This window comes from Salvelinus fontinalis, chromosome 17 (genome assembly GCF_029448725.1).
Source record: "Salvelinus fontinalis isolate EN_2023a chromosome 17, ASM2944872v1, whole genome shotgun sequence".
Taxonomy (NCBI): Eukaryota; Metazoa; Chordata; class Actinopteri; order Salmoniformes; family Salmonidae; genus Salvelinus; species Salvelinus fontinalis.
This window is the reverse complement of record NC_074681.1, coordinates 7,367,532-7,389,866: the sequence shown is the minus strand read 5'-3', so window position 1 is coordinate 7,389,866 and position 22,335 is coordinate 7,367,532. Positions and strand designations below refer to the sequence as shown.

The 22,335-nt window shown below is 43.2% G+C and overlaps 1 protein-coding gene across 2 annotated transcripts in view; it reads left to right on the top strand.

The window, feature by feature from the left end:
* The window catches only part of st6galnac3 (ST6 (alpha-N-acetyl-neuraminyl-2,3-beta-galactosyl-1,3)-N-acetylgalactosaminide alpha-2,6-sialyltransferase 3), a 136,044-nt gene that overhangs the window by 48,402 nt on the left and 65,307 nt on the right, over nucleotides 1-22,335 (top strand). Inside the window, exon 2 of one of the 2 annotated variants that reach the window (XM_055866030.1) lies at nucleotides 12,333-12,524. In XM_055866030.1, the coding sequence (XP_055722005.1) occupies nucleotides 12,333-12,524 (192 nt within the window). Of the gene's footprint in view, nucleotides 1-12,329; nucleotides 12,525-22,335 lie in introns of both variants that reach the window. The other variant, XM_055866028.1, reaches the window with a different exon arrangement.

The following is a 22,335-nucleotide window of genomic DNA, read 5'->3' as shown; positions in this document are numbered from 1 at the left end:
TTGTTGGATACTGTTGTTGTTGTTGGATACTGTTGTTGTTGTTGTTGGATACTGTTGTTGTTGTTGTTGGATACTGTTGTTGTTGTTGTTGGATACTGTTGTTGTTGTTGTTGGATACGGTTGTTGTTGTTGTTGGATACGGTTGTTGTTGTTGTTGGATACTGTTGTTGTTGTTGTTGGATACTGTTGTTGTTGGATACTGTTGTTGTTGTTGTTGGATACTGTTGTTGTTGTTGTTGTTGGATACTGTTGTTGTTGGATACTGTTGTTGTTGTTGTTGGATACTTGTTGTTGTTGTTGTTGGATACTGTTGTTGTTGTTGTTGGATACGGTTGTTGTTGTTGTTGGATACGGTTGTTGTTGGATACGGTTGTTGTTGTTGTTGTTGGATACTGTTGTTGTTGTTGTTGGATATTGTTGTTGTTGGATACTGTTGTTGTTGTTGTTGGAAACTGTTGTTGTTGTTGTTGGATACGGTTGTTGTTGTTGTTGGATACGGTTGTTGTTGTTGTTGGATACGGTTGTTGTTGTTGGATACGGTTGTTGTTGTTGGATACGGTTGTTGTTGTTGTTGGATACGGTTGTTGTTGTTGGATACTGTTGTTGTTGTTGTTGGATACTGTTGTTGTTGTTGTTGGATACTGTTGTTGTTGTTGTTGGATACTGTTGTTGTTGGATACTGTTGTTGTTGTTGTTGGATACTGTTGTTGTTGTTGGATACTGTTGTTGTTGTTGGATACTGTTGTTGTTGTTGGATACTGTTGTTGTTGTTGGATACTGTTGTTGTTGGATACTGTTGTTGTTGTTGGATACTGTTGTTGTTGTTGGATACTGTTGTTGTTGGATACTGTTGTTGTTGGATACTGTTGTTGTTGGATACTGTTGTTGTTGTTGTTGGATACTGTTGTTGTTGGATACTGTTGTTGTTGTTGTTGGATACTGTTGTTGTTGTTGTTGGATACTGTTGTTGTTGTTGTTGGATACTGTTGTTGTTGGATACTGTTGTTGTTGGATACTGTTGTTGTTGTTGTTGGATACTGTTGTTGTTGGATACTGTTGTTGTTGGATACTGTTGTTGTTGTTGTTGGATACTGTTGTTGTTGTTGGATACTGTTGTTGTTGTTGTTGGATACTGTTGTTGTTGTTGTTGGATACTGTTGTTGTTGTTGTTGGATACTGTTGTTGTTGGATACTGTTGTTGTTGTTGTTGGATACTGTTGTTGTTGTTGTTGGATACTGTTGTTGTTGGATATTGTTGTTGTTGGATACTGTTGTTGTTGGATACTGTTGTTGTTGTTGTTGGATACTGTTGTTGTTGTTGTTGGATACTGTTGTTGTTGTTGTTGGATACTGTTGTTGGATACTGTTGTTGTTGTTGGATACTGTTGTTGTTGGATACTGTTGTTGTTGTTGTTGGATACTGTTGTTGTTGGATATTGTTGTTGTTGGATACTGTTGTTGTTGGATACTGTTGTTGTTGGATACTGTTGTTGTTGGATACTGTTGTTGTTGTTGTTGGATACTGTTGTTGTTGGATACTGTTGTTGTTGGATACTGTTGTTGTTGGATACTGTTGTTGTTGTTGTTGGATACTGTTGTTGTTGGATACTGTTGTTGTTGGATACTGTTGTTGTTGGATACTGTTGTTGTTGTTGTTGGATACTGTTGTTGTTGGATACTGTTGTTGTTGTTGTTGGATACTGTTGTTGTTGGATACTGTTGTTGTTGTTGTTGGATACTGTTGTTGTTGTTGTTGGATACTGTTGTTGTTGGATATTGTTGTTGTTGGATACTGTTGTTGTTGGATACTGTTGTTGTTGTTGTTGGATACTGTTGTTGTTGTTGTTGTTGGATACTGTTGTTGTTGGATACTGTTGTTGTTGGATACTGTTGTTGTTGGATACTGTTGTTGTTGGATACTGTTGTTGTTGTTGTTGGATACTGTTGTTGTTGGATACTGTTGTTGTTGGATACTGTTGTTGTTGTTGTTGGATACTGTTGTTGTTGTTGGATACTGTTGTTGTTGTTGGATACTGTTGTTGTTGTTGTTGGATACTGTTGTTGTTGGATACTGTTGTTGTTGTTGTTGGATACTGTTGTTGTTGGATATTGTTGTTGTTGGATATTGTTGTTGTTGGATACTGTTGTTGTTGGATACTGTTGTTGTTGGATATTGTTGTTGTTGGATATTGTTGTTGTTGGATACTGTTGTTGTTGTTGTTGGATACGGTTGTTGTTGGATACTGTTGTTGTTGTTGTTGGATACTGTTGTTGTTGTTGTTGGATACTGTTGTTGTTGTTGTTGGATACTGTTGTTGTTGTTGGATACTGTTGTTGTTGTTGTTGGATACTGTTGTTGTTGTTGTTGGATACTGTTGTTGTTGTTGTTGGATACTGTTGTTGTTGGATACTGTTGTTGTTGGATACTGTTGTTGTTGGATACTGTTGTTGTTGTTGGATACTGTTGTTGTTGTTGTTGTTGGATACTGTTGTTGTTGTTGTTGTTGGATACTGTTGTTGGATACTGTTGTTGTTGGATACTGTTGTTGTTGGATACTGTTGTTGTTGTTGGATACTGTTGTTGTTGTTGTTGGATACTGTTGTTGTTGTTGTTGGATACTGTTGTTGTTGTTGTTGGATACTGTTGTTGTTGTTGTTGGATACTGTTGTTGTTGTTGGATACTGTTGTTATTGTTGGATACTGTTGTTGTTGGATACTGTTGTTGTTGGATACTGTTGTTGTTGGATACTGTTGTTGTTGTTGGATACTGTTGTTGTTGTTGTTGGATACTGTTGTTGTTGGATACTGTTGTTGTTGGATACTGTTGTTGTTGGATACTGTTGTTGTTGTTGGATACTGTTGTTGTTGGATACTGTTGTTGTTGGATACTGTTGTTGTTGGATACTGTTGTTGGATACTGTTGTTGTTGTTGTTGGATACTGTTGTTGTTGTTGTTGGATACTGTTGTTGTTGTTGTTGGATACTGTTGTTGTTGTTGTTGGATACTGTTGTTGTTGTTGGATACTGTTGTTGTTGTTGGATACTGTTGTTGTTGTTGTTGGATACTGTTGTTGTTGTTGTTGGATACTGTTGTTGTTGTTGTTGGATACTGTTGTTGTTGGATACTGTTGTTGTTGTTGTTGGATACTGTTGTTGTTGTTGTTGTTGGATACTGTTGTTGTTGTTGTTGGATACTGTTGTTGTTGTTGTTGGATACTGTTGTTGTTGTTGTTGGATACTGTTGTTGTTGTTGTTGGATACTGTTGTTGTTGTTGTTGGATACTGTTGTTGTTGTTGTTGGATACTGTTGTTGTTGTTGTTGTTGGATACTGTTGTTGTTGTTGTTGTTGGATACTGTTGTTGTTGTTGTTGTTGTTGTTGGATACTGTTGTTGTTGTTGTTGGATACTGTTGTTGTTGGATACTGTTGTTGTTGGATACTGTTGTTGTTGGATACTGTTGTTGTTGTTGTTGGATACTGTTGTTGTTGTTGTTGGATACTGTTGTTGTTGGATACTGTTGTTGTTGGATACTGTTGTTGTTGGATACTGTTGTTGTTGTTGTTGGATACTGTTGTTGTTGGATACTGTTGTTGTTGTTGTTGGATACTGTTGTTGTTGGATACTGTTGTTGTTGTTGTTGGATACTGTTGTTGTTGTTGTTGGATACTGTTGTTGTTGGATACTGTTGTTGTTGGATACTGTTGTTGTTGGATACTGTTGTTGTTGGATACTGTTGTTGTTGGATACTGTTGTTGTTGTTGGATACGGTTGTTGTTGTTGGATACGGTTGTTGTTGTTGTTGGATACGGTTGTTGTTGTTGTTGGATACTGTTGTTGTTGGATACTGTTGTTGTTGGATACTGTTGTTGTTGTTGTTGGATACTGTTGTTGTTGTTGTTGGATACTGTTGTTGTTGTTGGATACTGTTGTTGTTGTTGGATACTGTTGTTGTTGGATACTGTTGTTGTTGGATACTGTTGTTGTTGTTGGATACTGTTGTTGTTGTTGGATACGGTTGTTGTTGTTGGATACGGTTGTTGTTGTTGGATACGGTTGTTGTTGTTGGATACGGTTGTTGTTGTTGGATACTGTTGTTGTTGGATACTGTTGTTGTTGTTGGATACTGTTGTTGTTGTTGGATACTGTTGTTGTTGGATACTGTTGTTGTTGGATACTGTTGTTGTTAGATACTGTTGTTGTTGTTGGATACGGTTGTTGTTGTTGGATACGGTTGTTGTTGTTGGATACTGTTGTTGTTGTTGTTGGATACTGTTGTTGTTGTTGTTGGATACTGTTGTTGTTGTTGTTGGATACTGTTGTTGTTGTTGTTGGATACTGTTGTTGTTGTTGTTGGATACTGTTGTTGTTGTTGTTGGATACTGTTGTTGTTGTTGTTGGATACTGTTGTTGTTGTTGGATACTGTTGTTGTTGTTGGATACTGTTGTTGTTGTTGTTGGATACTGTTGTTGTTGGATACTGTTGTTGTTGGATACTGTTGTTGTTGTTGTTGGATACTGTTGTTGTTGGATACTGTTGTTGTTGGATACTGTTGTTGTTGTTGTTGGATACTGTTGTTGTTGGATACTGTTGTTGGATACTGTTGTTGTTGTTGTTGGATACTGTTGTTGGATACTGTTGTTGTTGTTGGATACTGTTGTTGTTGGATACTGTTGTTGTTGGATACTGTTGTTGTTGTTGGATACTGTTGTTGTTGGATACTGTTGTTGTTGTTGTTGGATACTGTTGTTGTTGTTGTTGGATACTGTTGTTGTTGTTGTTGGATACGGTTGTTGTTGGATACGGTTGTTGTTGTTGTTGGATACGGTTGTTGTTGTTGTTGGATACGGTTGTTGTTGTTGTTGGATACTGTTGTTGTTGGATACTGTTGTTGTTGGATACTGTTGTTGTTGTTGGATACTGTTGTTGTTGTTGGATACTGTTGTTGTTGGATACTGTTGTTGTTGTTGGATACTGTTGTTGTTGTTGGATACTGTTGTTGTTGTTGGATACTGTTGTTGTTGTTGTTGGATACTGTTGTTGTTGTTGTTGGATACTGTTGTTGTTGTTGGATACTGTTGTTGTTGGATACTGTTGTTGTTGGATACTGTTGTTGTTGGATACTGTTGTTGTTGGATACTGTTGTTGTTGTTGGATACGGTTGTTGTTGTTGTTGGATACGGTTGTTGTTGTTGTTGGATACTGTTGTTGTTGGATACTGTTGTTGTTGTTGTTGGATACTGTTGTTGTTGTTGTTGGATACTGTTGTTGTTGTTGTTGGATACTGTTGTTGTTGTTGGATACTGTTGTTGTTGTTGGATACTGTTGTTGTTGTTGGATACTGTTGTTGTTGGATACTGTTGTTGTTGTTGGATACTGTTGTTGTTGTTGGATACTGTTGTTGTTGTTGGATACGGTTGTTGTTGTTGGATACGGTTGTTGTTGTTGGATACGGTTGTTGTTGTTGGATACGGTTGTTGTTGTTGGATACTGTTGTTGTTGTTGGATACTGTTGTTGTTGGATACTGTTGTTGTTGTTGGATACTGTTGTTGTTGTTGGATACTGTTGTTGTTGGATACTGTTGTTGTTGGATACTGTTGTTGTTAGATACTGTTGTTGTTGTTGGATACGGTTGTTGTTGTTGGATACGGTTGTTGTTGTTGGATACTGTTGTTGTTGTTGTTGGATACTGTTGTTGTTGTTGTTGGATACTGTTGTTGTTGTTGTTGGATACTGTTGTTGTTGTTGTTGGATACTGTTGTTGTTGTTGTTGGATACTGTTGTTGTTGTTGTTGGATACTGTTGTTGTTGTTGTTGGATACTGTTGTTGTTGTTGTTGGATACTGTTGTTGTTGTTGGATACTGTTGTTGTTGTTGTTGGATACTGTTGTTGTTGGATACTGTTGTTGTTGGATACTGTTGTTGTTGTTGTTGGATACTGTTGTTGTTGGATACTGTTGTTGTTGGATACTGTTGTTGTTGTTGTTGGATACTGTTGTTGTTGTTGGATACTGTTGTTGTTGTTGGATACTGTTGTTGTTGTTGGATACTGTTGTTGTTGTTGTTGGATACTGTTGTTGTTGGATACTGTTGTTGTTGGATACTGTTGTTGTTGTTGTTGGATACTGTTGTTGTTGGATACTGTTGTTGTTGGATACTGTTGTTGTTGTTGTTGGATACTGTTGTTGTTGGATACTGTTGTTGGATACTGTTGTTGTTGTTGTTGGATACTGTTGTTGGATACTGTTGTTGTTGTTGGATACTGTTGTTGTTGGATACTGTTGTTGTTGGATACTGTTGTTGTTGTTGGATACTGTTGTTGTTGGATACTGTTGTTGTTGTTGTTGGATACTGTTGTTGTTGTTGTTGGATACTGTTGTTGTTGTTGTTGGATACGGTTGTTGTTGTTGTTGGATACTGTTGTTGTTGTTGTTGGATACGGTTGTTGTTGTTGTTGGATACGGTTGTTGTTGTTGTTGGATACTGTTGTTGTTGGATACTGTTGTTGTTGGATACTGTTGTTGTTGGATACTGTTGTTGTTGTTGGATACTGTTGTTGTTGGATACTGTTGTTGTTGTTGGATACTGTTGTTGTTGTTGGATACTGTTGTTGTTGTTGTTGGATACTGTTGTTGTTGTTGTTGGATACTGTTGTTGTTGTTGGATACTGTTGTTGTTGTTGTTGGATACTGTTGTTGTTGGATACTGTTGTTGTTGTTGGATACTGTTGTTGTTGTTGGATACTGTTGTTGTTGGATACTGTTGTTGTTGTTGTTGGATACTGTTGTTGTTGGATGCTGTTGTTGTTGTTGTTGGATACTGTTGTTGTTGTTGTTGGATACTGTTGTTGTTGTTGTTGGATACTGTTGTTGTTGTTGTTGGATACTGTTGTTGTTGTTGTTGGATACTGTTGTTGTTGGATACTGTTGTTGTTGGATACTGTTGTTGTTGGATACTGTTGTTGTTGTTGTTGGATACTGTTGTTGTTGTTGTTGGATACTGTTGTTGTTGTTGTTGGATACTGTTGTTGTTGTTGGATACTGTTGTTGTTGTTGTTGTTGTTGTTGTTGGATATGGTTGTTGTTGTTGTTGGATACGGTTGTTGTTGGATACTGTTGTTGTTGGATACTGTTGTTGTTGTTGTTGGATACTGTTGTTGTTGTTGTTGGATACTGTTGTTGTTGTTGTTGGATACTGTTGTTGTTGTTGTTGGATACTGTTGTTGTTGGATACTGTTGTTGTTGGATACTGTTGTTGTTGTTGGATACGGTTGTTGTTGTTGTTGGATACGGTTGTTGTTGGATACTGTTGTTGTTGGATACTGTTGCTGTTGTTGTTGGATACTGTTGTTGTTGTTGTTGGATACTGTTGTTGTTGTTGTTGGATACTGTTGTTGTTGTTGGATACTGTTGTTGTTGTTGTTGGATACTGTTGTTGTTGTTGTTGGATACTGTTGTTGTTGTTGTTGGATACTGTTGTTGTTGTTGTTGGATACTGTTGTTGTTGGATACTGTTGTTGTTGGATACTGTTGTTGTTGGATACTGTTGTTGTTGTTGTTGGATACTGTTGTTGTTGTTGTTGGATACTGTTGTTGTTGTTGTTGGATACTGTTGTTGTTGGATACTGTTGTTGTTGGATACTGTTGTTGTTGTTGTTGGATACTGTTGTTGTTGGATACTGTTGTTGTTGTTGTTGGATACTGTTGTTGTTGTTGTTGGATACTGTTGTTGTTGTTGTTGGATACTGTTGTTGTTGTTGGATACTGTTGTTGTTGGATACGGTTGTTGTTGTTGTTGGATACGGTTGTTGTTGTTGTTGGATACGGTTGTTGTTGTTGTTGGATACGGTTGTTGTTGGATACTGTTGTTGTTGGATACTGTTGTTGTTGGATACTGTTGTTGTTGTTGTTGGATACTGTTGTTGTTGTTGTTGGATACTGTTGTTGTTGTTGTTGGATACTGTTGTTGTTGTTGTTGGATACTGTTGTTGTTGTTGTTGGATACTGTTGTTGTTGTTGTTGGATACTGTTGTTGTTGGATACTGTTGTTGTTGGATACTGTTGTTGTTGTTGGATACTGTTGTTGTTGTTGGATACGGTTGTTGTTGTTGTTGGATACGGTTGTTGTTGGATACTGTTGTTGTTGTTGTTGTTGGATACTGTTGTTGTTGTTGTTGGATACTGTTGTTGTTGTTGTTGGATACTGTTGTTGTTGTTGTTGGATACTGTTGTTGTTGTTGGATACTGTTGTTGATGTTGGATACTGTTGTTGTTGTTGTTGGATACTGTTGTTGTTGTTGTTGGATACTGTTGTTGTTGGATACTGTTGTTGTTGTTGTTGGATACTGTTGTTGTTGTTGTTGGATACTGTTGTTGTTGTTGTTGGATACTGTTGTTGTTGGATACTGTTGTTGTTGTTGTTGGATACTGTTGTTGTTGGATACTGTTGTTGTTGGATACTGTTGTTGTTGTTGTTGGATACTGTTGTTGTTGTTGTTGTTGGATACTGTTGTTGTTGTTGTTGGATACTGTTGTTGTTGTTGTTGGATACTGTTGTTGTTGTTGTTGGATACTGTTGTTGATGTTGGATACTGTTGTTGTTGTTGTTGGATACTGTTGTTGTTGTTGTTGGATACTGTTGTTGTTGTTGTTGGATACTGTTGTTGTTGTTGTTGGATACTGTTGTTGTTGTTGTTGGATACTGTTGTTGTTGGATACTGTTGTTGTTGTTGTTGGATACTGTTGTTGTTGTTGTTGGATACGGTTGTTGTTGTTGTTGGATACGGTTGTTGTTGGATACTGTTGTTGTTGGATACTGTTGTTGTTGGATACTGTTGTTGTTGGATACTGTTGTTGTTGTTGTTGGATACTGTTGTTGTTGTTGTTGGATACTGTTGTTGTTGTTGTTGGATACTGTTGTTGTTGTTGTTGGATACTGTTGTTGTTGTTGGATACTGTTGTTGTTGTTGGATACTGTTGTTGTTGTTGGATACTGTTGTTGTTGTTGGATACGGTTGTTGTTGGATACGGTTGTTGTTGGATACTGTTGTTGTTGTTGTTGTTGGATACTGTTGTTGTTGTTGTTGTTGGATACTGTTGTTGTTGTTGTTGTTGGATACTGTTGTTGTTGTTGGATACTGTTGTTGTTGTTGTTGGATACTGTTGTTGTTGTTGTTGGATACTGTTGTTGTTGTTGTTGGATACTGTTGTTGTTGTTGTTGGATACTGTTGTTGTTGGATACTGTTGTTGTTGTTGTTGGATACTGTTGTTGTTGGATACTGTTGTTGTTGGATACTGTTGTTGTTGTTGGATACTGTTGTTGTTGTTGTTGTTGGATACTGTTGTTGTTGGATACTGTTGTTGTTGTTGTTGGATACTGTTGTTGTTGGATACTGTTGTTGTTGTTGTTGTATACTGTTGTTGTTGGATACTGTTGTTGTTGTTGTTGTTGGATACTGTTGTTGTTGTTGTTGGATACTGTTGTTGTTGTTGTTGTTGGATACTGTTGTTGTTGGATACTGTTGTTGTTGTTGTTCTGAGTTTTTACTGGTCAGGTCTGTATTCATAGGTGGCAGGTAGCCTAGCGGGTTAGGAGCGTTAGGCCAATCACAGAAAGGTCGCTGGTTCGAATCCCTGAACCGACTAGGTGAAAAATCTTGTCGAGCAAGGCACTTAACCCTAAGTCGCTCTGGATAAGAGCATCTGCTAAATGACTACAATGTAAACAGGTAAAATGAAGCATCAGATGTGTGTCTGTGATTAGGTCTTCTCTACCGTGATAATGTCTGGATTTGAGTCTCAGTGTAGTTGATTGATTGCAGGAATTTGAGCTGATACAAAGAACAAAGTAATGATAAACCCCAACACCATTTAATCTGGAGAATATTTGTTGTTTATGCCTTGCTGTTGCTTTACCCCGGGAGAAGAGAGGCAGTGGCTCAAAACTAGGGAGACAATACTGCTGATGTAAAAAGTGCTTTATATATACATTTGATTGATTGATTGATTGATTGATTGATTGAGAGAGAAATGAAGAGAATGAAGGGAGGGAGATAATAGAGAGAGAGAATGGAGAGAGAGAATGGAACAGCATGCCAAGGAGGAGAGGGCGGGGAGGGAAAAGGAGAGAGAGGGGGGAGAGGGAGAGAGAAATGAGGGAGAGGGAGAGAGAAAGGAGGGAGAAAGGAGAGAGGGGAGAGAGAGAGAGAGGGAGAGGAGGGAGAGAGAAAGGAGAGGGCGGGGAGGGAAAAGGAGAGAGAGGGGGGAGAGGGAGAGAGAAATGAGGGAGAGGGAGAGAGAAAGGAGGGAGAAAGGAGAGAGGGGAGAGGAGGGAGAGAGAAAGGAGAGGGGAGAGGGGGGAAAGCGAGAGGGGGGGGAGGGAAAGAGCGAGAGAGAGGGTGAGACAGTAGAGATGCAGAGAGAAAGGATGGAGAGGAAGAGAGATAGGAGAGGGGAGGGAGGGAGGGAGAGATAGGGGAGAGAAAGGAGGGAGAGGGAGGGTGGAGAGAGTGGGTGAGAGAAAGGAGGGAGAGGGGAGAGAGACAGGCTATCGAGAGGGGAGAGCGAAAGAGATGGGAGAAAAAGGGAGAGAGCGAGCGAGGGAGAGAGGGAGAGAGAGACAGAAAGTAGAGTCAACACTAGCAATGGTTTAGTTTAGCAATGCAAGTGTAATTTTAGAAGTTGTGTTTTTTCATAAGCCCATTGTCCGGAGGTTGAGCTGTTTATGATCTGAATTCCCTTCGCTTAGCTTTCGTAGTGAAATGTGTGTTTGTTGTAATAACCCTGAGAGCTGTTAGGAATTTATGTCTGAAGATTGAGCTCAAAGGTGAAATCTTGGTTGGTTGAAGTGTGTCACAAATGGCTCCCTATTCCCTATGCCCTATTCCCTATGCCCTGGGGCGGCAGGTAGCCTAGTGGTTAGAGCGTTGGACTATGAACCGAAAGGTTGTAAGATCGAAACCCCGAGCTGACAAGTTAAAAACCTGTCGTTCTGCCCCTGAACAAGGCAGTTAACCCACTGTTTCCCAGTAGGCCATCATTTTAAATACGAATTTGTTCTTAACTGACTTGCCTAGTTAAATTAAGAGATTTAAAAAAAAAAATGAATAATTCACAATGCCATCTCTCAATTTAAAAAAAAACGTGTCAATACTTTGCCCCTTGATAACCAGCGCACTTCTGTATGTTGTAAAAGCATTACATGGTCGCTGCCCATATCATTGCATAATGCAGAAAATACACAAGAGTTCAGGGGCATTGCTTTAACAAAGTTAACCATTTTCACGGTAGTGTCCAAAACGTCTTTCAAGCTGTCAGGCATTCCCTTGGTAGCGAGAGCCTCTCGGTGGATGCTGCAGTGAACCCAAGGGGCGTCGGGAGCAACTGCTTGCACGCGCGTTACCACTCCACTATGTCTCCCTGTCATGGCTTTGCGCCATCAGTACAGAGACCAACACGTTGACCACCAAAGTACCTTTGATGTCACAAAGCTGTCCAGTGTGAGTGTGAGTGTGAGTGTGAGTGTGAGTGTGTGTGTGTGTGTGTGTGTGTGTGTGTGTGTGTGTGTGTGTGTGTGTGTGTGTGTGTGTGTGTGTGTGTGTGTGTGTGTGTGTGTGTGTGTGTGTGAGAGAGTGTGAGTGTGAGTGTGAGTGTGAGTGTGAGTGTGAGTGTGAGGGTGCTAAATATCTCCAGTAACAGATAGTGAACTGGGAAGACTGAGAAAATAAGCTTTAGGTCCAATGAACAGGGATGAACTTTTCAGTATTCAACCGTGCTGTGAATGGATTTCATTCTGTTTTGTCTTTCGCTGTGTGTTAGTTACAGAGGAGAGGCGTTAGTTATGCTCTTTCTCCTTTTCATTCTCCTCCCTCTTCTCTCTCCTCTCCTCTCCTCTCCTCTCCTCTCCTCTCCTCTCCTCTCCTCTCTCCTCTCTCCTCTCTCCTCTCTCCTCTCTCCTCTCTCCTCTCTCCTCTCTCCTCTCTCCTCTCTCCTCTCTCTTATCTCTCTTATCTCTCTTATCTCTCTTATCTCTCTTATCTCTCTTATCTCTCTTATCTCTCTTCCCTCTCCTCTCATCTCTCTTCTCCTCTCTCATCTCTCTTCTCCTCTCTCATCTCTCTTCTCCTCTCTCATCTCTCTTCTCCTCTCTCATCTCTCATCTCCTCTCTCATCTCTCTTCTCCTCTCTCATCTCTCATCTCTTATCTCTCTCGTCTCTCATCTCTCATCTCTTATCTCTCTCGTCTCTCATCTCTCATCTCTTCTCCTCTCTCGTCTCTCATCTCTTATCTCTCTCGTCTCTCCCCTCTCCTCTCTCATCTCCCCTCTAGAAGAAGTCGGTGATAGCCACCAGTCTGATCGTGGTGGTGTCTCTCTTGGTTGTGGTGGTCAACTACTCAGAGAAGCCATACTTCCTCCTGGAGCCAGTGTTCGGCCAAACCTTCAGGAGCCACTGGATGTTCTCCAGACAGACTCACAAGGCCTTCCAACCTCACCTGGGATACATCAGCATCCCTAAGCAGGAGGTGAGGAAAACATACCTTGAAGAACAAACACACAGATACTAATTCAAGTGTACACTGAGTATACAAAACATTAGGAACACCTGCTCGTTCCGTGACATAGAGTGGCTAGGTGAATCCAGGTGAATCCAGGTGAATCCAGGTGAAAGATATGATCCCTTATCCTAACAGAATTTCAATACGCTTTTAAAGAAGGATATTCAACATACAGTACACGGCACTTACACAAATGACTGATGATTGGCTGAGAGAAATTGATGATACAAAGATTGTGGGTGGCCTGTTTTGTTAGACTTCAGCGTGGCTTTTGACATTATCGATTACAGTCTGCTGCTGGAAAAATGTATGTGTATAATATAGTTACCTGTCTAACAGAACACATTCCTCAGGGCAGCTGTCACGTTCCTGACCTGTTTTCCTTTTTTCTTGTATCTATTTAGTTGGTCAGGGCGTGAGTTGGGTGGGTTGGTCTATGTGTGTTTTTCTATGTTGGGGTTTTTGTGTTCGGCCGGGTATGATTCTCAGTCAGAGGCAGCTGTAGATCGTTTGTCCCTGATTGAGAATCATACTAAGGCAGCCGGGGTTTCACGTGTGTTTTGTGGGTGGTTGTATCGCGTGTCTGCATTCGTGCCACACGGGACTGTTTGTCGGTTGTTTTATGTTATTGTTGGTTCGTGTTCAGTTTCGATTCATTAAATAATCATGGACACAAATCACTCCGCGTATTGGTCTGATCCTTCTCTCCTCTCCTCCTCGTCCGAGGAGGAGGATTACGACGACCGTTACAGCAGCTGTCTAGGCCCCTTTACCTTTCTCAGTCTTTACTAACGACCTGGCGCTGAGTAAAACCTGTGTGTCTATGTATGCCGATGACTCAATATTATACCTCACGTCAGCAAGTTAAATCGCTGCAACACTAGACAAAGAGCTGTAGTCAGTTTCAGAAAGGTAACAATAAATAATAGTTCAATAACTAAAAGCATTCACTAAACCCTAAACCTCAACTAAATCTAGTAAATAATCATGTGGAATTTGAGCAAGTTGAGGAGACTAAACTGCTTGGAGTAACCCTGAATTATAAACTGTCATGGTCAAAACATATTGATATAACAGTAGCTAAGATGGGGAGAAGTCTGTCCATAATAAAGCAATGCTCTGCCTTCTTAACAGCATTATCAACAAGGCAGGTCCTACAGTCTCTAGTTTCTACCTTCTTAACAACACTATCAACAAGGCAGGTCCTACAGGCCCTAGTTTCTACCTTCTTAACAACACTATCAACAAGGCAGGTCCTACAGGCCCTAGTTTCTACCTTCTTAACAACACTATCAACAAGGCAGGTCCTACAGGCCCTAGTTTCTACCTTCTTAACAACACTATCAACAAGGCAGGTCCTACAGGCCCTAGTTTCTACCTTCTTAACAACACTATCAACAAGGCAGGTCCTACAGGCCCTAGTTTCTACCTTAACAACACTACAAACAAGGCAGGTCCTACAGGCCCTAGTTTCTACCTTCTTAACAACACTATCAACAAGGCAGGTCCTACAGGCCCTAGTTTCTACCTTCTTAACAACACTATCAACAAGGCAGGTCCTACAGGCCCTAGTTTCTACCTTCTTAACAACACTATCAACAAGGCAGGTCCTACAGGCCCTAGTTTCTACCTTCTTAACAACACTATCAACAAGGCTGGTCCTACAGGCTCTAGTTTTGTCGCACCTGGACTGCTGTTCAGTCGTGTGGTCAGGTGACACAAAGAGGGACTTGTGGCAAATTACAACTGGCTGAGAACAGTGCAGCACGGCTGGCCCTTGGATGTACACAGAGAGCAAACATTCATAATATCCATCACTACTTGTTTTTGTAAGAGGTATTGACATGTTGAATGTACCAAGCTGTCTGTATAAACTACTAGCACACAGCTCGGACACCCATGCATACCACACAAGACATGCCACCAGAGGTCTCTTCACAGTCCCCAAGTCCAGAACAGACTATGGGAGGCGCACAGTACTACATAGAGCCATGACTACATGGAATTAAATTCCACATCAAGTAACTGATGCAGCAGTAAAATTAGATTTAAAAAACAGATAAGAATTCACCTTATGGAACAGCGGGGACTGTGAAGCAATACAAACATAGGCACAGACAGATGCATACACACACACACATGATAACGTACACACTATACACACACATACACATGGATTTAGTGTTGTAGATATGTGGTAGTAGAGTAGGGGCCTGAGGGAACACAGTGTATTGTAGATATGTGGTAGTGGAGTAGGGGCCTGAGGGCACACAGTGTGTTGTAGATATGTGGTAGTGTTGGAGTAGGGGCCTGAGGGAACACAGTGTGTTGTAGATATGTGGTAGTGGAGTAGGGGCCTGAGGGCTCACAGTGTATTGTAGATATGTGGTAGTGGAGTAGGGGCCTGAGGGAACACAGTGTGTTGTAGATATGTGGTAGTGGTGGAGTAGGGGCCTGAGGGAACACAGTGTGTTGTAGATATGTGGTAGTGGTGGAGTAGGAGCCTGAGGGCACACAGTGTGTTGTAGATATGTGGTAGTGGTGGAGTAGGGGCCTGAGGGCACACAGTGTGTTGTAGATATGTGGTAGTGGTGGAGTAGGGGCCTGAGGGAACACAGTGTGTTGTAGATATGTGGTAGTGGTGGAGTAGGGGCCTGAGGGAACACAGTGTGATGTAGATATGTGGTAGTAGAGTAGGGGCCTGAGGGAACACAGTGTGTTGTAGATATGTGGTAGTGGAGTAGGGGCCTGAGGGAACACAGTGTGTTGTAGATATGTGGTAGTGGTGGAGTAGGGGCCTGAGGGCAGACTGTGTGTTGTAGATATGTGGTAGTGGTGGAGTAGGGGCCTGAAGGCAGACTGTGTGTTGTAGATATGTGGTAGTGGTGGAGTAGGGGCCTGAAGGCAGACTGTGTGTTGTAGATATGTGGTAGTGGTGGAGTAGGGGCCTGAGGGCAGACTGTGTGTTGTAGATATGTGGTAGTAGAGTAGGGGCCTGAGGGAACACAGTGTATTGTAGATATGTGGTAGTGGTGGAGTAGGCGCCTGAGGGCACACAGTGTGTTGTAGATATGTGGTAGTGGTGGAGTAGGGGCCTGAGGGCACACAGTGTGTTGTAGATATGTGGTGGTGGAGTAGGGGCCTGAGGGAACACAGTGTGTTGTAGATATGTGGTAGTAGAGTAGGGGCCTGAGGGCACACAGTGTGTTGTAGATATGTGGTAGTGAAGTAGGGGCCTGAGGGTTGTGTTGTAGATATGTGGTAGTGGAGTAGGGGCCTGAGGGAACACAGTGTGTTGTAGATATGTGGTAGTAGAGTAGGGGCCTGAGGGCACACAGTGTGTTGTAGATATGTGGTAGTAGAGTAGGGGCCTGAGGGAACACAGTGTGTTGTAGATATGTGGTAGTAGAGTAGGGGCCTGAGGGCACACAGTGTGTTGTAGATATGTGGTAGTGTTGGAGTAGGGGCCTGAGGGAACACAGTGTGTTGTAGATATGTGGTAGTGGAGTAGGGGCCTGAGGGCACACAGTGTGTTGTAGATATGTGGTAGAGGAGTAGGGGCCTGAGGGAACACAGTGTGTTGTAGATATGTGGTAGTAGAGTAGGGGCCTGAGGGCACACAGTGTGTTGTAGATATGTGGTAGTGTTGGAGTAGGGGCCTGAGGGAACACAGTGTGTTGTAGATATGTGGTAGTGGAGTAGGGGCCTGAGGGCACACAGTGTGTTGTAGATATGTGGTAGTAGAGTAGGGGCCTGAGGGAACACAGTTGGTGTGTTGTGAAATCTGTTATGAATGTATTGTAATGTTTTAAAATTGTATAACTGCCTACATTTAGCTGGACCCCAGGAAGAGTAGCTGCTGCTTAGGCAGGAACTAATGGGGATCCATAATAAACCCCAGGAAGAGTAGCTGCTGCTTTGGCAGGAACTAATGGGGATCCATAATAAACCCCAGGAAGAGTAGCTGCTGCTTTGGCAGGAACTAATGGGGATCCATAATAAACCCCAGGAAGAGTAGCTGCTGCTTTGGCAGGAACTAATGGGGATCCATAATAAACCCCAGGAAGAGTAGCTGCTGCTTTGGCAGGAACTAATGGGGATCCATAATAAACCCCAGGAAGAGTAGCTGCTGCCTTGGCAGGAACTAATGGGGATCCATAATAAACCCCAGGAAGAGTAGCTGCTGCCTTGGCAGGAACTAATGGGGATCCATAATAAACCCCAGGAAGAGTAGCTGCTGCCTTGGCAGGAACTAATGGGGATCCATAATAAACCCCAGGAAGCGTAGCTGCTGCCTTGGCAGGAACTAATGGGGATCCATAATAAACCCCAGGAAGAGTAGCTGCTGCTTTGGCAGGAACTAATGGGGATCCATAATAAACCCCAGGAAGAGTAGCTGCTGCCTTGGCAGGAACTAATGGGGATCCATAATAAACCCCAGGAAGAGTAGCTGCTGCCTTGGCAGGAACTAATGGGGATCCATAATAAACCCCATGAAGAGTAGCTGCTGCCTTGGCAGGAACTAATGGGGATCCATAATAAACCCCAGGAAGAGTAGCTGCTGCCTTGGCAGGAACTAATGGGGATCCATAATAAACCCCAGGAAGAGTAGCTGCTGCCTTGGCAGGAACTAATGGGGATCCATAATAAACCCCAGGAAGAGTAGCTGCTGCCTTGGCAGGAACTAATGGGGATCCATAATAAACCCCAGGAAGAGTAGCTGCTGCTTTGACAGGAACTAATGAGGATCCATAATAAGCCCCAGGAAAAGTAGCTGCTGCCTTGGCAGGAACTAATGGGGATCCATAATAAACCCCAGGAAGAGTAGCTACTGCTTTGTCAGGAACTAATGGGGATCCATAATTAACCCCAGGAAGAGTAGCTGCTGCCTTGACAGGAACTAATGGGGATCCATAATAAACCCCAGGAAGGGTAGCTGCTGCCTTGGCAGGAACTAATGGGGATCCTTAATAAACCCCAGGAAGAGTAGCTGCTGCCTTGGCAGGAACTAATGGGGATCCATAATAAACCCCAGGAAGAGTAGCTACTGCTTTGGCAGGAACTAATGGGGATCCATAATAAACCCCAGGAAGAGTAGCTGCTGCCTTGACAAGAACTAATGGGGATCCATAATAAACCCCAGGAAGAGTAGCTGCTGCCTTGGCAGGAACTAATGGGGATCCATAATAAACCCCAGGAAGAGTAGCTGCTGCCTTGGCAGGAACTAATGGGGATCCATAATAAACCCCAGGAAGAGTAGCTGCTGCCTTGGCAGGAACTAATGGGGATCCATAATAAACCCCAGGAAGAGTAGCTGCTGCCTTGGCAGGAACTAATGGGGATCCATAATAAACCCCAGGAAGAGTAGCTGCTGCCTTGGCAGGAACTAATGGGGATCCATAATAAACCCCAGGAAGAGTAGCTGCTGCCTTGACAGGAACTAATGAGGATCCATAATAAGCCCCAGGAAAAGTAGCTGCTGCCTTGGCAGGAACTAATGGGGATCCATAATAAACCCCAGGAAGAGTAGCTACTGCTTTGTCAGGAACTAATGGGGATCCATAATTAACCCCAGGAAGAGTAGCTGCTGCCTTGACAGGAACTAATGGGGATCCATAATAAACCCCAGGAAGGGTAGCTGCTGCCTTGGCAGGAACTAATGGGGATCCTTAATAAACCCCAGGAAGAGTAGCTGCTGCCTTGGCAGGAACTAATGGGATCCATAATAAACCCCAGGAAGAGTAGCTACTGCTTTGGCAGGAACTAATGGGGATCCATAATAAACCCCAGGAAGAGTAGCTGCTGCCTTGGCAGGAACTAATGGGATCCATAATAAACCCCAGGAAGAGTAGCTACTGCTTTGGCAGGAACTAATGGGGATCCATAATAAACCCCAGGAAGAGTAGCTGCTGCCTTGGCAGGAACTAATGGGGATCCATAATTAACCCCAGGAAGAGTAGCTGCTGCCTTGGCAGGAACTAATGGGGATCCATAATAAACCCCAAGAAGAGTAGCTGCTGCCTTGACAGGAACTAATGGGGATCCATAATAAACCCCAGGAAGCGTAGCTGCTGCCTTGGCAGGAACTAATGGGGATCCATAATAAACCCCAGGAAGAGTAGCTGCTGCTTTGGCAGGAACTAATGGGGATCCATAATAAACCCCAGGAAGAGTAGCTGCTGCCTTGGCAGGAACTAATGGGGATCCATAATAAACCCCAGGAAGAGTAGCTGCTGCCTTGGCAGGAACTAATGGGGATCCATAATAAACCCCATGAAGAGTAGCTGCTGTCTTGGCAGGAACTAATGGGGATCCATAATAAACCCCAGGAAGAGTAGCTGCTGCCTTGGCAGGAACTAATGGGGATCCATAATAAACCCCAGGAAGAGTAGCTGCTGCCTTGGCAGGAACTAATGGGGATCTATAATAAACCCCAGGAAGAGTAGCTGCTGCCTTGGCAGGAACTAATGGGGATCCATAATAAACCCCAGGAAGAGTAGCTGCTGCCTTGACAGGAACTAATGGGGATCCATAATAAGCCCCAGGAAAAGTAGCTGCTGCCTTGGCAGGAACTAATGGGGATCCATAATAAACCCCAGGAAGAGTAGCTACTGCTTTGTCAGGAACTAATGGGGATCCATAATTAACCCCAGGAAGAGTAGCTGCTGCCTTGACAGGAACTAATGGGGATCCATAATAAACCCCAGGAAGGGTAGCTGCTGCCTTGGCAGGAACTAATGGGGATCCTTAATAAACCCCAGGAAGAGTAGCTGCTGCCTTGGCAGGAACTAATGGGGATCCATAATAAACCCCAGGAAGAGTAGCTACTGCTTTGGCAGGAACTAATGGGGATCCATAATAAACCCCAGGAAGAGTAGCTGCTGCCTTGGCAGGAACTAATGGGGATCCATAATTAACCCCAGGAAGAGTAGCTGCTGCCTTGGCAGGAACTAATGGGGATCCATAATAAACCCCAAGAAGAGTAGCTGCTGCCTTGACAGGAACTAATGGGGATCCATAATAAACCCCAGGAAGAGTAGCTGCTGCCTTGGCAGGAACTAATGGGGATCCATAATAAACCCCAGGAAGAGTAGCTGCTGCCTTGACAGGAACTAATGGGGATCCATAATAAACCCCAGGAAGAGTAGCTGCTGCCTTGGCAGGAACTAATGGGGATCCATAATAAACCCCAGGAAGATTAGCTGCTGCCTTGGCAGGAACTAATGGGGGTCCATAATAAACCCCAGGAAGAGTAGCTGCTGCCTTGGCAGGAACTAATGGGGATCCATAATTAACCCCAGGAAGAGTAGCTGCTGCCTTGGCAGGAACTAATGGGGATCCATAATAAACTCCAAGAAGAGTAGCTGCTGCCTTGACAGGAACTAATGGGGATCCATAATAAACCCCAGGAAGGGTAGCTGCTGCCTTGGCAGGAACTAATGGGGATCCATAATAAACCCCAGGAAGAGTAGCTGCTGCTTTGGCAGGAACTAATGGGGATCCATAATAAACCCCAGGAAGAGTAGCTGCTGCCTTGGCAGGAACTAATGGGGATCCATAATAAACCCCAGGAAGAGTAGCTGCTGCCTTGGCAGGAACTAATGGGGATCCATAATAAACCCCATGAAGAGTAGCTGCTGCCTTGGCAGGAACTAATGGGGATCCATAATAAACCCCAGGAAGAGTAGCTGCTGCCTTGGCAGGAACTAATGGGGATCCATAATAAACCCCAGGAAGAGTAGCTGCTGCCTTGGCAGGAACTAATGGGGATCCATAATAAACCCCAGGAAGAGTAGCTACTGCTTTGTCAGGAACTAATGGGGATCCATAATTAACCCCAGGAAGAGTAGCTGCTGCCTTGACAGGAACTAATGGGGATCCATAATAAACCCCAGGAAGGGTAGCTGCTGCCTTGGCAGGAACTAATGGGGATCCTTAATAAACCCCAGGAAGAGTAGCTGCTGCCTTGGCAGGAACTAATGGGGATCCATAATAAACCCCAGGAAGAGTAGCTACTGCTTTGGCAGGAACTAATGGGGATCCATAATAAACCCCAGGAAGAGTAGCTGCTGCCTTGACAGGAACTAATGGGGATCCATAATAAACCCCAGGAAGAGTAGCTGCTGCCTTGGCAGGAACTAATGGGGATCCATAATAAACCCCAGGAAGAGTAGCTGCTGCCTTGACAGGAACTAATGGGGATCCATAATAAACCCCAGGAAGAGTAGCTGCTGCCTTGGCAGGAACTAATGGGGATCCATAATAAACCCCAGGAAGAGTAGCTGCTGCCTTGGCAGGAACTAATGGGGGTCCATAATAAACCCCAGGAAGAGTAGCTGCTGCCTTGGCAGGAACTAATGGGGATCCATAATAAACCCCAGGAAGAGTAGCTGCTGCCTTGGCTAATGAGGATCCATAATAAACCCCAGGAAGAGAAGCTGCTGCCTTGGCTAATGAGGATCCATAATAAACCCCAGGAAGAGTAGCTGCTGCCTTGGCAGGAACTAATGAGGATCCATAATAAACCCCAAGAAGAGTAGCTGCTGCCTTGACAGGAACTAATGGGGATCCATAATAAACCCCGGGAAGAGTAGCTGCTACCTTGGCAGGAACTAATGGGGATCCATAATAAACCCCAAGAAGAGTAGCTGCTGCCTTGACAGGAACTAATGGGGATCCATAATAAACCCCAGGAAGAGTAGCTGCTGCCTTGGCAGGAACTAATGGGGATCCATAATAAACCCCAGGAAGAGTAGCTGCTGCCTTGGCAGGAACTAATGGGGATCCATAATAAACCCCAGGAAGAGTAGCTGCTGCCTTGACAGGAACTAATGAGGATCCATAATAAGCCCCAGGAAAAGTAGCTGCTGCCTTGGCAGGAACTAATGGGGATCCATAATAAACCCCAGGAAGAGTAGCTACTGCTTTGTCAGGAACTAATAGGGATCCATAATTAACCCCAGGAAGAGTAGCTGCTGCCTTGACAGGAACTAATGGGGATCCATAATAAACCCCAGGAAGGGTAGCTGCTGCCTTGGCAGGAACTAATGGGGATCCTTAATAAACCCCAGGAAGAGTAGCTGCTGCCTTGGCAGGAACTAATGGGGATCCATAATAAACCCCAGGAAGAGTAGCTACTGCTTTGGCAGGAACTAATGGGGATCCATAATAAACCCCAGGAAGAGTAGCTGCTGCCTTGACAGGAACTAATGGGGATCCATAATAAACCCCAGGAAGAGTAGCTGCTGCCTTGGCAGGAACTAATGGGGATCCATAATAAACCCCAGGAAGAGTAGCTGCTGCCTTGACAGGAACTAATGGGGATCCATAATAAACCCCAGGAAGAGTAGCTGCTGCCTTGGCAGGAACTAATGGGGATCCATAATAAACCCCAGGAAGAGTAGCTGCTGCCTTGGCAGGAACTAATGGGGATCCATAATAAACCCCAGGAAGAGTAGCTGCTGCCTTGGCTAATGAGGATCCATAATAAACCCCAGGAAGAGAAGCTGCTGCCTTGGCTAATGAGGATCCATAATAAACCCCAGGAAGAGTAGCTGCTGCCTTGGCAGGAACTAATGAGGATCCATAATAAACCCCAAGAAGAGTAGCTGCTGCCTTGACAGGAACTAATGGGGATCCATAATAAACCCCAGGAAGAGTAGCTGCTGCCTTGACAGGAACTAATGGGGATCCATAATAAACCCCAGGAAGGGTAGCTGCTGCCTTGGCAGGAACTAATGGGGATCCTTAATAAACCCCAGGAAGAGTAGCTGCTGCC